Source organism: Arachis hypogaea, chromosome 5 (genome assembly GCF_003086295.3).
Source record: "Arachis hypogaea cultivar Tifrunner chromosome 5, arahy.Tifrunner.gnm2.J5K5, whole genome shotgun sequence".
NCBI lineage: Eukaryota > Viridiplantae > Streptophyta > Magnoliopsida > Fabales > Fabaceae > Arachis > Arachis hypogaea.
Window position 1 is genome coordinate 11,416,063 of NC_092040.1, and position 15,701 is coordinate 11,431,763.

Genomic DNA, 15,701 nt, shown 5'->3' on the forward strand with positions numbered 1-15,701 from the left:
GCGACAGCGCCAGAATAATGCAGGAGCTACGCCACAGGGTCCAGAACCTGGAACGACAGCTAGCCGATCAGGAGCATGATCGACGAATCACCGATCCTAGCTACTCCCCATCTCCTGAAAGTCGAGAAAGAGATTCCCGCCGAAGTCGTCTCCGACACGCCTCCGCATCCTGAACAGAAGCAGAGAACACCCGAGAAGAGTCACCTATCCCGAGAAGACGAAACGACACAATCATCTACTCCCGAGGCAAAGAAACGCGCCTCACGGGACGAGATCGCAAAGACGGGGAAGAGAGGACTGAGAGGACACGGCGACCCCTGATAATGGGTGCCACCCCGTTCCATCGATCCATCCTCGAGGTCCGGTTGCCGAAGCACTTCGACAAACCAACGGACATGAGGTACGATGGAACCCAAGACCCTCTAGAACACCTCACAACCTTCGAAGATAGGATGAATCTGAAGGGAGTAGGGGACGAGGTGAGGTGCCGAGCCTTCCCGGTGACTCTGGCAGGACCCACGATCAGATGGTTTAACGGCCTCCTGCAGGGATCCATCTATGGGTTTTCGGACATCAGCCGTGCCTTCCTAGCCCAATTCACGACACGAATAGCAAAGGCAAAGCACCCGATCAACCTTCTTGGGATAACCCAAAGACACGGGGAGCCGACCAGAAAATACCTGGACCGGTTCAACGACGAATGCTTGAAAATTGACGGCCTAACCGATTCGGTGGCCAGCTTTTGTCTGACGAACGGCCTCCTCAACGAGGACTTTCGAAAACACCTCACCACAAAACCGGTTTGGACGATGCATGAGATCCAAATGGTAGCTAAGGAGTACATAAATGATGAGGAAGTCAGCCAAGTCATGGCTGCCAACAAACGACACTCTGGCTACAACCAAACTAAGCATAGCTAAAAGGGAGACCAAATAAGACCAAGTCCAGAATGGTAACCCCCTTGGCACACCATATTCGATAGAAAAAAAATACATCTATTCACAGAAATAAAACAACAAGCAACAGATACCTATAACAAACGTGCAAAAAACCATTGAGGTAGAAGGAAAATGGTGATTACCTGGATTATTAGGAAAATTCGGAAAGGAACGAGACACGCAAGAATGCTGAAAAGAACTTCTGGATGATGGGGAATGCAGGAAAAAGGAGGAACAAAGACGATTAGGAGGAACAAGAATGGAAGAGGAAAATGCAAAACTGTTTAAAACTGCCTTAGGGCGAGCGCGAAAGGCCTGGGGGCAAAATGGTCTTTGCATACGGGGTTTTTCAACCCATTATGAGCATTCAATGCCCCGCGCGAGAAACGAGACGACGAATGAACGCCCCAAATTACGAATGGGCATGCACGCGAGTGGCGCGTCTCCCACACGAACGACCGACCTAACGACTATGAATAAAGGGACAACCCGCCACCAACAGCCCATGCGGCTGATTGCCGGCGCGTTGGGGGCACTGTTACGGCCTACCCCAAACCACATACGGGTCTACCCGACCCATTGAGAATCCGACCCGAGTGGTCGGGTTCTCAGCACTCGCCACGATACTTGGACACGCGTCCTCACCATCCCTCCAATACAGCTGTGAGGAAGCTTCGAGGAAAGTGGGCCCGTCCCCACAGGGCCCACCTCTGACACGGTATAAATGGGGAAGGACCTGCCCTCCCCCCAAGGTACGTCACGTACTACATCTTATACTCATCTGTACACTCACTGACTAGAGCGTCGGAGTGTCTTTGCAGGTGACACCCCCTCCTTCTCCGCACATCGAGACCTCGGCGGCCCGATTCACCAACGTTCACACGACCGCATCAACCAAGGCGCCTCCCCCTCATCCTTATCCGAACCATCCTACAACCGACAAACTGGACACAACGTAATTGAAAAACTATGCTCAAGCTAGATATAGATTCTTAAAAATGGTAAAGTTAAGAAAAAACTGAATATTTGACCCCAAACTCCAAACAACCATAGCAAATGTACGAAAACTAGGACAACACATAAAGAACCAAATGCATTTAGGATGACACAATTGCTGAATTGTACTTGATGTGAGGTATCAATACACAGTCCTACGTTTAAACTCAGAAAAGCTTCGAACTTTACAATCAAAATTCAGGATTCATCAACTCCACAAAGAGGGCCAAAAGAAAAACCTAGAACATTCGAACAAAACAACCCAAACCCACTCGTGACTACCTGACTCGTCCTTGCCATAACCTCTACCGTCACCAGCAAAAGCTTCCTCCCCTCCCTTCCATTTCCAGTTCCATTCCGGTTCAGTTCTTGTTGACAGATCCGAACCGTTATAACTTCTCCGGGTCGGGTCTCCGTTTCGAGTTGAGACTCCACAAGAGCTCCGCATAGTGGTGATTGGCACCGATGACTCAAACCCAGCTGATACTGCAGAATGGAATTGAGGTGGTTAAATAATTGAAATTGGAAGCAGAAAAGAAGAGATGTGAAAGGAAGAGAAACTAACCAGTGGCTCTGACGAAGGCGAGCAAGAAGTAGAAGTCGAAGAGGGTGAGGTTAGGGGAAGTCTTGGATTTGGTAGTGAAGTAGAGAAAGGCTATGTATGGGAAAAGAGAGAATGCGAATAGCTGGGAAGCAATGCCCGTTTTCACCTTTTTTATTTTTATTTAAGGGTAAAATTGTCTAAAAAATATTATTTTTGGATAAAAGGATGATTTTATAATATTTTGTAATGTTGAGGATGATTTTAATAGCAAAAAAAGGTCGGGACGAATTTGATTTTCACCTCAGACCTTAGGCTGCGTTTGTTTTCGGGATGGGACATTGAGACAAGGACACGGAGACACAAAATCGTGTTTGACATATGAGACATGGATCGAGACATTGTATCTAGGGACACTGAATTAGTATATTTTGTGTCCATCCTGACAGAAATGACACAGAGCACAACTTATTTTTTATTTTTTCTTTCATTATTCTGGTTAATTTTTTATAATTATATTTTTTATTATTATATTTTTCTTCTCAAAATTTTTAAATGAAGAAAAATGAGAATAAATTAGATTTTCGTAATTTGTTCTAGTTTATCACCAAACAGAATACAAGAACACAAAATTTTGTGTCTCTATTCTTTGTGTCTTGTTCTCAGTGTATTGTCTTGTCCTCTTCTCAGAAACAAACGCAGTCTTAGAGACGAAAAAAGTACTTAACTCTATCGAAATATTATGGCAGGTTTTCAAAACCGTCATAATATAAATACCATTTTAAATAATTTTTTTGTAGTGGAATGAATAGATTTTAATTTAACTCAATTTATGTCTATTTAAAAAGTATAAATATTAATATTAAAAGTATAGAATAACCTATATAAAGTAAAGAATAGGAGAATATGAAAAATTAAATTTATTTGAGGGAACGAAATAAATTTTATAACTTAACTATATTTATTAAAAAATATTAAAAAAGAATGTATAACATTATATAAAAATAAAAAATTATAAAAATATAATAAAAATACTATAGTATAATGTAAAGATAAAAAGTTATGTCATTTAAAGAAAAAACTTTAGGTGTTAAAATAGAATAAAATCAAATGTCTAATAATGGTTGTGATTAGGGTTGGAAGTGAGTCAAACTAGTTCGGGTTTGACTCGTTAATAGTTTGATAAGCTAAATTCGTCAGCTGGTGAGCCACGTTTGAGCTTGGAATTGAACTCATAAGTTAAATAAGCCAAGTTTGAACTTGGATAAGTTCAGCTCATTAGCTCGTGAGTTGACTGGATTATATATATATATATATATATATATATATATATATATATATATATATATAATTATTAATACACATATTCTATATACCTTTAATCTATACTTTTAATATTATATATATACATATGAAATAGTAATATATAATTATATATATTAATGATCTTAATTATTTAAAATTTTATATTTATTTTTTATATATAATTTTGATGTAGGATATAAATAAAAAATTTATAATTTATTGATAGATAAACAATATATAAAATTAATCTTTTTAAATATTTTTTAAAATATATAAGTTATAATTTGTTAATATAGAATTATAGATTATGTTCCTATTATTTGAGTCAACTCGTGAGCATTTGGTGAGTTGAGCTTGAGTTTAAGAAATAGACTCGATTGTTAATGAATCGAGTCGTGAGCCAAGCTCAATTTATGTGAGCCGAATTTAAGCTCACTTCCAACCCTAGCTGTGATTTCTCTTTTAATATAAATAGATTGCACGTGTGAATTGCTTCAGTTTAGCAGAAATTAAGCCGAGATACCAAAGTTGAGTGACGGTACCACGTTACCTATTTATTTATGCTGTAAAATGCTTGTCTAGTTTACCGGTAGTAGATGTACTCAAGTAGTTAAGTGTAAAGCACAAAATAAAACACATAAGCTCAAATTTACAAAGAACCAATTACCATTTTTTCATGTGTGAGTTTATGATATTGTCATGGTGGGGAGCTGCCAGCTGCCAAGAACAAGTAGGTGCTTAAAAGTAAAGCAGACATAACCCCTTGAGAGAATTTATTCGAATTATGCTGCATGAAATTGATATGTAATAATCCTTATTATTCTTTCATAGCTTTGAGGCTAGTTTGCCAGGTGCCACACACAGCTTAATATTATCTCTTACTATATGCTACTAAAAGAAGCATAGCCCTCATATTTTAGCAGCATATATATAAAAGCAAATACTGGTAAACCAGAAGAAGACAAATTTGGTTTAAGAAAGCTGGAGAGGAGTAGGTGTATGTTATCCAAACATACCTGTTCCTTCATATAATTACATCACAAAATTAATTATGTAACATTCCCTTTGATTTGTTATTTTACTATAGACCTTGTCATCACGCGTATATAAAGTTACACAAGCTTAAATACAAGTTGTTAGGTTTTGAAGTCAAAAAGTTATTCCGTTTAATTAACTAACCAGAAATCAAGAGCAAGCAACGTTTTATAGTGATCAAGAAAAGGAGCATATATAAAGAGTACAAACGTGTAAAAACAGTTATAATAATCTATAATTCATCCATCGCATGTTAAATTTATTCTGTCGTATTTTAATATAACATGTGCATGCCTTTCTCCAATAGAAAAATATGGAAAAAAGATATGAATCAAAAAGAGAGATATGCAAGAAGAGCTTTGAAATATTCAACATTAATCTAAAGCAACGGTTAATCCTAGCTTTTGTGTCAATTCTCACATTGAATACACAATTTTCGGTAGGAAACTTAGCTCAATAATATGAAGACCGACAATGAAGTCAACATAAGCAGGTGTAGACTCCCTCAATAAGGCAAAGAACATAAACATTTATAGTAATTAAAAGAAATGCAGAAAAGAAAAACACATGCATGCCTAGCAAAAGAAAATAAAGTACATGTGAAAAAGTGTAATTAGGCCAAATCATTGTTTTGTCTAATGAAAAGCAGACCATAGTGCTTAAGAAGTTAATGCAAGAAAGGAATTGATGCGGGTCTTAATAAATAAAAACACCCAATGATAATACATAGCTTTCAATGCAAGAATACTGTAGGAACCAGGGTCCAATAATGCCTTCTAATAATTAGTGAAGCTTAAGCTTAAACACTTTTGCTTTATACCATGCTAAAAAGCCTCAAGCTATTTTTATGTTGATAATACTACAGAGAATTTATTTTGTCCAGTAGCAAGAGGCAAGACTTAACAACTCCAATACTCCTTTTTTTTAATGGATTTGAAAGCTAGTTAGCTACCAACTCCAAGCTTTTTTTTTTTCACCATTGCACCTTTTTCTTACTCTTCTCCTGTTATGCAATTATTTTCTGCCAGGTTCTTCCTATATATACCATGTTCTTATCACAATGTGCATCCAATCAAGTTTGAAGACGTTTTATTTTTTTTTCTTTCTAGATACTCACTCTATACTTTGTGTCCTGTTTAGTGATCTTGATGAGAGGAACAAGTATGGCCAATTCTGTGAACTTTCTCCTGCTTCTTTCTCTACTAGCCTTTGCACCCTTCTGCCATTGTGACAAGAAAGTAGGCGGTTACCTCTACCCGCAATATTATGTAAAGTCTTGCCCCAGAGCTCAAGAGATTGTCAAGTCCATTGTGGCCAAAGCTGTCGCGAAAGAAACACGCATGGCTGCTTCCCTGCTGAGATTGCATTTTCATGACTGCTTTGTCAAGGTCTCTGCACATAACATATGACAGGAAGCTAACAACAACTTAGTGATTGAAACGAAAATGGAAAATTTTTCTAAGTGTCGTCATAAATGTGTTATAGAATTTATATTGTTCTAGTGAATGACTTATTTGCAATTTCAGGGCTGTGATGGATCAGTGTTGCTAGATAGCAGTGGAACCATTATCAGCGAGAAGAGGTCAAATCCCAACCGTAATTCGGCTCGAGGATTTGAAGTTATTGATGAAATCAAATCAGCACTAGAGAAGGCATGCCCTGAGACTGTGTCCTGTGCTGACATTTTAGCCATAGCTGCCAGAGATTCAACTGTTCTTGTTAGTATTTTATTTATTTTTTGGCACTCCCTATATCCTTATCTTAATCTAGGATGATGATTTTACCATACCCTTTTATGTGCAGACTGGTGGACCAAGATGGGAAGTGCCTCTAGGCAGAAGGGATTCTCTTGATGCAAGTATAAGTGGCTCTAACTACAACATTCCTGCCCCCAATAACACATTTCAAACCATCCTAACTAAATTCAAGCTTAAAGGCCTTGATATTGTTGATCTAGTTGCTTTATCTGGTAAGCCTCTATTCTTGTTTTGTGTGTCCATAACATGATTGGTTTATGCTTAAAGCCTCTATTCTCATGCATGCACCAAATTACTACATTTAAGTATCACTCCCTTTTAGTTCATTTGGTGGTATTTCATAGCTGCACCAGTGCTCTTGGGTATAAACAGTTGTGTAATTTTTATAGGTAGCCATACTATAGGAGACTCAAGGTGTACCAGCTTCAGGCAAAGACTCTACAACCAAACTGGCAACGGCAAAGCAGACTTCACTCTTGACCAATACTATGCTGCTCAATTGCGCACTCACTGCCCAAGATCCGGCGGAGACCAGAATCTGTTTGTGCTAGACTTTGTCAGCCCAGCAAAATTTGATAACAGCTACTACAAGAACTTACTGACCAAGAGGGGTTTGTTAAGCTCTGATGAAATTCTCTTGACACAGAATACAGTGTCTGCAGGTTTAGTGAAGAAATATGCTGAAAGTAATGATCTTTTCTTTGAACAATTTGCCAAGTCCATGGTTAAGATGGGGAACATTACTCCCTTAACAGGCTCAAGGGGTGAGATCAGAAAGAACTGCAGAAGGGTTAATGCTTAATCAAGTCACAGAATTGTCATGTTGGCAGATCTCATGATTGTACCTATGTTTTAATTTATTGTTCCTTGTTTATCAACATTTAATTCTTCTACATGATGAGTTTTGGCCGTGTGTCATGAACATTAAGTGGAGTGTTTTATAGCATTGTTAATTTGTTATTTTTATGTTTGGTGAAATGAGTATTCCAATAACTTAATAAAGAAATATTCTATCCACACTCAGCTTCTTTATATATGAACATTAACTCTTTCTCTTTATCCTTCATGATTTAATGAGTGAATATTAAACAAAAAATCTTGCTGTTTTTTATACAAGTCAGTATAAGTATAAGTGTATAACAGATGAGAAATGAGAGAAATCATAGCTTGCATTATATTAATGCAGAAGTTGACATGTATAAATGCATTAATAGCGGGAAAGTTGGTTAATGGAAAGTAGGGACTAACTTATCCTATACTAATTCTGAACTAATCAACTCTAACAATTCTAACAGAATTCTAACTTACTAAATGAGTCATACAAATGTGTAATAGTCCGAGACTCAGATCGTTAAAACTTTAAAGTTGCAATAAATCTTGACCATTTGCATAAAAAATGGATTTCCTTTTGAGAGATAGATGACTCATTAATGTTCAATGGCAAATGAAATATACCTGCAAGATCCTGAAAATGTTTCCATGCCTTAGATGAAGGTTTGTGCTTACTCATCAACATTGTGCTGATTGTTAATATGTAATATAAAATGAAGCAATCAAAGTGAGCTTCTTAAATCCTTTACACCAATGCATAAATGTATTTTATATATCAAACTTGAAATAGAAGCATCGGTGAATGAATCAGCATACCAACTGCCAAAATGTCCATGGAAGATTCAATTGCAGGAGTAACATACTTGAACTCCGGCACATCATTAGTTCGAAGTCTATGTTCAAATTCTACCGGCATTCCTATAATTTTTATTTTCTTGAGAGAAGTGAGAGTCTTGAGTCCTTCTGGAATCGTTCTCAGCTTCTCACAGCCATCAATAAGCATGTGCTCGAGCCTAGGAAGTGCTCTTTCCTCAACAGTCCATTCTTCCAATTCTTTCAACTGAATAAGCCGCAAAATATTCAATTGCGAAAACCCCTCAGCATTGAAGCTCAGTTCCTGCACATTGTATGCACCTTTGCCCAATATGAGCATCTTGAGTTTAGGCAACCGCTCCAGTTTGGCAATTGACTCCTTCTGCAGGTGGGAGTTATGCAGAGTTAGTTTCAAAAGATTTGGAGGGAATTCATGTGGATCGGGTAGCTTCCTGATCTTTCCAATCAAAGAGAGCTTCTCAAGATGAATGCACTGAGACAGCTGCCTAAACATTGGAAATTCATCCTCTTCGGATTGAAGTGAAAGAGTTAGCGAATGAAGGTTGCGAAAACCTTGCACGGTGGAAAGTACAGAATTCACCATTTTTCCTGATAATTCATATATCCCCAGCTGCCTGAGATTGCTCATTTTGGCTAAAGCGCCATCTTCTATCCACTTACCAGCATCAATATAGGGTAGGCTTTGCAGATTTGTTAATGTATCCAATCTTAAATGTCCACTGTCTGGAGAGTCAAATGGAGTATAGAGCAGCAAATGTCTCAAGTTCACCATCTTCCAAATTATATTTGGTATTCTCTTGAGAAAACAGCAATACCTCAAATCAAGTGTCTGCAGGTTTTTCAAGTTTCCAAGGGAAGGTGGCAGTTTTCCTTCTAGATTAGTCTTTCTCAATCCTAGGTACCTTAGCTGAACCAGGTCCCCTATTGTGCTTGGCAGGCTAACAACCCGAACACCGTCTAATTCCAGCACTCTGAGTAGCTTGAATTTCCTGTAGATGAAATTCAATTTCTGTTCTTGGAGGAAATTCCAGTGGAACCAGATTGTCCCCACTATATCATTATACTCTCTGTTGAAGAACAGCAGGGACCGCGAATGATGAGCACCGTGTTTTAAGAAGTCATACCGGTCGTCACAAGAATGTATAGAAAGGCGCCGGGATCTAGTTGGCTGCTGAGAGTGAGATTGTGAAGTGGTGGATGAGGGTGCCATGTTGCCATGAAATATTTTGAGAAAATATTCCTCTTTTCCTTTGGAGAGTGAAAGGTCTCTGAGAAGATCATGGATGCGAATTGTTTTAACTCTGCCTAAGGAGCTCACTGCTCCCACTTGAATCATGCACCTTCCAATCAACTCATTCAAGTATCTGTGAGCAACCCCTTCCGGCGTCTCTTGGCCTTCCTGCGGTAAAAAGCCTTCGGCAACCCACAATCTGAGCAGTTTCTTTGTCTGAATGTTGAGACCCTCCGGGAAAAGGCCTAAATAGAGAAAGCAGGACTTCAAATGGGAGGGTAAATCATTGTAGCTGAGTTCAAGAATCCTTGCTATCCTCTCCTGCTCTTGCAGCAAGTGCCAGCTGATATTCCTCAGCACTTGATCCCACTCCACACTTGACTTGTGCTTCCTTGACAGCAATCCTCCAATCACAACCAGAGCCAAGGGCAGACCCTCACACTTCACCACAATCTCCCTTGCAAGGCTCTCCAACTCCGGAGGGATGAACACCTTGTTGCATAGCAAACTGTAGCTCTCATCTTCTGTCAGTGTCCTCAGATGATGAGGACTGCTACTCGCATCGGCATGCAAAGCAACTTCCCATTTCCGAGTTGTCAGCAATATCTTACTCCCCATCTTCCTCCTTGGAAATGCAGACTTCAAGCCGTCCCAAACCTCCATTCCCCAAATGTCATCAAGAACCACCATGTACCTCTTCTCATCCAACACACTGTGAAGCTTGTTCACCAATTCTTCCTCCGGCAACCTCTCCAACCTGTCAGCCTCATCTCTGCTTGAAGCATCCACATCCCTCAGAATCGCTTGCAGAACATCCCTTCTTCTGTACTCCTTCGACACATACACCCATGCTTTGCACTCAAAGTGGTTCACCACGCTTCTGTGATTGTAAAGCTTCTTGGCTAAGGTGGTTTTTCCCAAACCCCCCATGCCAACTATGGAAACTACATGGTTCCTTGGCTCCACGGTAAGAAGCTGAGACAGCAGCAGCTCAATGTCATCTTCAAGTTCAATAACATACTCTTCTTCCGAATAAGGCGATGGCTGCCTCCAGTGCCTCAAACTCTCAATACTAGTGAGGTTAATATCCTCGCGCGATTCGCCTCGGACGCCATAAGCTTCGGGCCTGGCGGAGACCTCCTTGATCTTGGACATGATCCTGTCAATTCTCCTTGCAAGCTTGTACATGTGGAGGGGTCTTAGAAGCTTGTCCAGATGGCGGGTGTGCATGGTTGCCTTGTACATGTAGGTGTCAATGAGCTCCTCGGCTTCGAAGGCCAAGTCCCTGATTTCAGAGACCCAGATGCGAACACGCTCGTTGCTTTGCTTAGCGTCTGCGTCCTTGAGGAAGCCCTGCATCCATGCCAGTTCGTTCTTGAGCTTCCCTACTTGCTCCCTCACCCCCTCTGGGCATTCCACCTCTGAAACTGCCTCCGCTGCTTGCTGGACCAGCAGTTCTGCTAGCTTTTCAACCACAATTGTAACCGCAACCTCCGCCATACCTAATCCAAGATGAGGGATGAGCTTGTTCTTGTGCTTGTGGAGCTATGGGAAGCTTCCTCCAATCAATACTTGGTTGATGTTTCTGTTTGACCAAACCTTTCTTTTTTGTAACTACTTGGTATCTTCATTTCCCGTAATGTACTTCATGTTTCGCTATACTTGCAAATCAAGTATGAACAGTTTGGTTTGAGTTGAATTGCTCTTACTTCACATTAATTTACCCCGTTTTGGTGTTTGGATAAGGAGACTGACTTTGAGGGGTTAGGTAGGCCCAGTATCTACGACTTTGGAATGCAATAGATTTTGGCTCTTTAATGTGCCAATACTAAAGTTGTAGCAATGCGTAAACTACTGCTTTACTAAATTTATCATTCTAGAATCAAAGACAAATTAATACAAGCCTAGATTTCTATATTCATCTCTCTTTGACTTATAAGAGTTTAAATTCTTTTACATCCCGTATTTTTCTTTGTTTTATTCTTATTTGTACTTAATTGACTCCATCCTTAAGCAGGCATGGATACATAGAAATTATTACATTATAAATTTAAAAAATAGCGGTGCAACAGGCCAGAATCATATGAATAGTCTTGGCATTCGATTTTATTTGTATTCATTTTAATTTTTTAAATTTATAACAGACAATTTTAATAATTATTCTTTTCGTTTTAATGACTAATGGTTATTATATCAGTTCTGTTCATAAAAGACATTTATTTCTATATTTTAAGAAAAATATTCATAGAATAAATTTTATAAGTTTTATTTCATGTGTTTAATATTTTATATTCACATAATTTTGAGTATTTACCTAAATTGATCTCTAAAAAAATTTGAAGTAGACGTTGTAGTCCCTAACAAAATTTAATTACACAATTAGTCTCAAACTTTTTCTAATGTCTGTTACTTTAGTCTTTTTTGTTACCTTTTCATCACGAACTAACAGAACAATCTAACATGTCACTTGAAGTTAGTGACTCAGCCATTAAGTGCTACGTGAGATTAGAACAAATAGGTCCCCGTTTTGAATGATGTTAAACGCCACGTTTTGGGACTAGGGCACGATGTTGTGTTGTCGTTTCATTAGCTGAATAGGTGTAAAGGTCCCTTTTTGTCTTTTCTCCCCCAAAACGAATTTACACGTAACATACTCTCTTTCTTTCCCTAGGTTTTATGGAGAAATCCATCATCACATCAACTGCTAATCCTCCGATAACTTTCACTGACATTGTTGAATCAAGGCTTTATACGAGACAGAATTATTGTAAATGAAGGTTCTGCTGGTCTATCGGTCGCCACTGGTCGAAGTTAGTATATCTCTTCTCTATTATGATGTGGATGGTATAGTAGTTCATTGTTGCACTTGTTCGAAGGTGTGTACCTCGTGTAGCTGTTTATAATAGTAAAAATTAGTTGCTAAAAAAAGTGTTTTTAAGTTTTCATTACTATGAAAATCAGTTCCTGATAAGTTGTGTAATGCATGCATATATGAGCTTAACATTACAAAGATTCAATAGTTTGTGGTAAATAAACTTTATGCATGGATTAATATGGTTATCACAAATAAAAAATCAAAGTTTGAGCAGTTGTTGTTTAGTATGTAATTGATCTAAATTTGTGTTTTGACTTTGACATTTTATTCTATATTTATGAATGTCAAATGACTGATTGGGTTATTCCTGTCTTTCAACATGGGGGAGCTTTGTCAAAGATAACAGGAGTGAACTTCTTTACATTAATGGAAATGTAAAGAGATTTTCTCCGTTGGATTTTGACTTAGTAAATTATTTTGATTTGAAGAAAATATTTAAAGAGCTTGGCTACCATGCATACGAAGATGTATTGGTATGATTCAACAATTCCTAGTTATGAAGCAGGCCAACATCCTATATATGAAGATAAAGAAATTAGAGAGATGTGTGACAAGAAGAGAGAAGACAGAAAGATAGATGAATTATGTCTGTTCTTTGATCATCCAATTATGAAAGATGTTAATTTTGGGAAAGAAGATGACATGAATTTGGGTCAGGGAGATGCTGTTAAAGATAACATGAATCAAGAAGACAATGATAAGGATAATGAAGCTGAGGTCTTTTCTATTGAACCAATTTCTGACAATGATAGCTATGAAAGTGTTGAAGACGAGGCGTATAAACCCCCACCTCTGGGCTTTGAGGATGACACCGATGATAGCTATGATAGCTATGAAGATAAAGGACTCATGAAGAAAATAAAAAGCAAAGATGGCAAAAGAGATAAGAAGGGTAAGAAAAAAACTGTTGAAAAGAAGGATAATATAAGAAAGAAAGCTAGGCTTAAACACTTTGGTGATGTTCAACTCCAATTGAACATGGAGTGTGCCACATTTGATCAATTCAAGCATGCCTTAAAGGATTATACTATTGCTGAAGGGGGAAGAATTTTTATGTCAAAAGTGATAAGAGAAAAGTTAGATTCAAGTGTGCAAGTGAAAAAAAAAAGGCTATGATTATAAAGGCAAAGTTTAAGGCTAAGTGTAAGGCTAAAAGGATAAGAATAGGTAAGAACCAGTAGAAAATCGGTCCAGTAATATGACCATTTAAGGATAAGAACAGGTGAGAACTGGTAGAAAATCGGTCCAACTGACCTGCTGGCGGACGAAATTGTGATTCCTTTGTTATTGTATTTTGTAAAATTCATTGCTTTTTCAACTATGTGTGGACACAACTCCGTTCAACTTAACCAGCAAGTGTACTGGGTCATCCAAGTAATACCTTACATGAGTAAGGGTCGATCCCACAGAGATTGTTGGTATGAAGCAAGTTATGGTCACCTTGTAAATCTCAGTTAGGCAGATTAAATTGGTTTATGGTGAGTTCGAAAATTAATAAATAAATAGAAAATAAAAAGGGATAGAACTACTTATGTAAAGCAATAGTGGGAATTTCAGATAAGTGTGTGAAGATGCTGTGCTCCTCTCGTATCTTTATTTTCTTATTACATTCATCCAATCCTTCCTACTCCTTTCCATGGCAAGCTGTATGTAGGGCATCACCGTTGTCAATGGCTACATCCCATCCTCTCAGTGAAAACGTTCCTATGCTCTGTCACAGCATGGCTAATCATCTGTCGGTTCTCAATCAGGTTGGAATAGAATCCCTTGATTCTTTTGTGCTTGTCATCACGCCCAGCCTTCAGGAGTTTGAAGCTCGTCACAGTCATTCAATCCCAGAATCCTACTCGGAATACCATAGACAAGGTTTAGACTTTTCGGATCCTCATGAATGCCTCCATCTATCTAGCTTATACCACGAAGATTCTGTTGGGGAATCTAAGAGATATGCACCCGGCCTAGAGTAGAATGGAAGTGGTTGTCAGTCACGCGCGTTCATAGGTGAGAATGATGATGAGTGTCACAGATCATCACATTCATCAAGTTGAAGTGCAACGTATATCTTGGAATAAGAATAAAAGAGAATTGAATAGAAAGTAATAGTAATTGTATTGAAACTTGAGGTACAGCAGAGCTCCACACCCTTAATCTATGGTGTGCAGAAACTCCACCGTTGAAAATACATAAGTAAAAGGTTCAGGCATGGCCGAATGGCCAGCCCCCTAAAACGTGATCAATAGCCTCTTAAGATGAAGAATAATACAAAACTGAGACCAAAGATGAAACGTGGTCAAAAGACGACTAATACACTAGTAAAAAGTCTTATTTATATTAAACTAGCTACTAGGGTTTACATGAGTAAGTATTTGATGCATAAATCCACTTTCGGGGCCCACTTGGTGTATGTTTGGGCTGAGCTTGATCTATCCACGAGCTGAGGCTTTTCTTGGAGTTGAACTCCAAGTTATAACGTGTTTTGGGCGTTCAACTCCGGATCATGACGTGTTTCTGGCGTTTGACTCCAGACAACAGCATGTACTTGGCGTTCAACGCCAAGTTACGTCGTCAATTTCCAAATAAAGTATGAACTATTATATATTGCTGGAAAGCTCTGGATGTCTACTTTACAACGCCATTGAGATCGCGCCATTTGGAGTTCTGTAGCTCCAGAAAATCTATTTCGAGTGCAGGGAGGTCAGATTCCAACAGCATCAGCAGTCCTTTTGTCAGCCTTTTTCAGAGTTTTGCTCAAATCCCTTGATTTCAGCCAGAAATTACCTGAAATCACAGAAAAACACACAAACTCATAATAAAGTCCAGAAATGTGAATTTAACATAAAAACTAATGAAAATATCCCTAAAAGTAGCTTGAACTTACTAAAAACTACCTAAAAACAATGCCAAAAAGCGTATAAATTATCCGCTCATCACAACACCAAACTTACATTGTTGCTTGTCCCCAAGCAACTGAAAATCAAATAGGATAAAAAGAAGAGAATATACTATAAATTCCAAAATATCAATGAATATTAATTCTAATTAGATGAGCGGGACTTGTAGCTTTTTGCTTCTGAACAGTTTTGGCATCTCACTTTTTCCTTTGAAGTTTAGAATGATTGGCTTCTCTAGGAACTTAGAATTTCGGATAGTGTTATTGACTTTCCTAGTTAAGCATGTTGATTCTTGAACACAGCTACTTATGAGTCTTGGCCGTGGCCCTAAGCATTTTGTTTTCCAGTATTACCACCGGATACATAAATGCCACAGACACATGACTGGGTGAACCTTTTCAGATTGTGACTCAGCTTTGCTAGAGTCCCCAGTTAGAGGTGTCCAGAGCTCTTAAGCACACTCTTTT

At 38.5% G+C, this 15,701-nt stretch overlaps 3 protein-coding genes across 3 annotated transcripts; 2 read left to right on the plus strand and 1 right to left on the minus strand.

Moving 5' to 3' along the window:
* Positions 1-323: 323 nt before the first annotated feature.
* Positions 324-920, plus strand: LOC112803268 (uncharacterized). The gene has a single exon (XM_025846774.1). The coding sequence runs from the start codon at positions 324-326 to the stop codon at positions 918-920; it is 597 nt and encodes a 198-aa protein (XP_025702559.1).
* A 4,684-nt stretch (positions 921-5,604) lies between these two features.
* Positions 5,605-7,589, plus strand: LOC112800757 (peroxidase 72). Its single transcript, XM_025843146.3, has 4 exons — positions 5,605-6,203; positions 6,342-6,533; positions 6,619-6,784; positions 6,962-7,589. The coding sequence occupies exons 1-4, from the start codon at positions 5,964-5,966 to the stop codon at positions 7,372-7,374; spliced, it is 1,011 nt and encodes a 336-aa protein (XP_025698931.1). The 5' UTR covers positions 5,605-5,963; the 3' UTR covers positions 7,375-7,589.
* Positions 7,590-8,035: 446 nt separating this feature from the next.
* Positions 8,036-11,247, minus strand: LOC112800758 (disease resistance protein RPP13). The gene is made up of 2 exons (XM_072236697.1): positions 8,220-11,247; positions 8,036-8,092 (listed from the first exon to the last, which is right to left on the minus strand). The coding sequence occupies exons 1-2, from the start codon at positions 10,966-10,968 to the stop codon at positions 8,082-8,084; spliced, it is 2,760 nt and encodes a 919-aa protein (XP_072092798.1). The 5' UTR covers positions 10,969-11,247; the 3' UTR covers positions 8,036-8,081.
* Between the last annotated feature and the right edge of the window lie 4,454 nt (positions 11,248-15,701).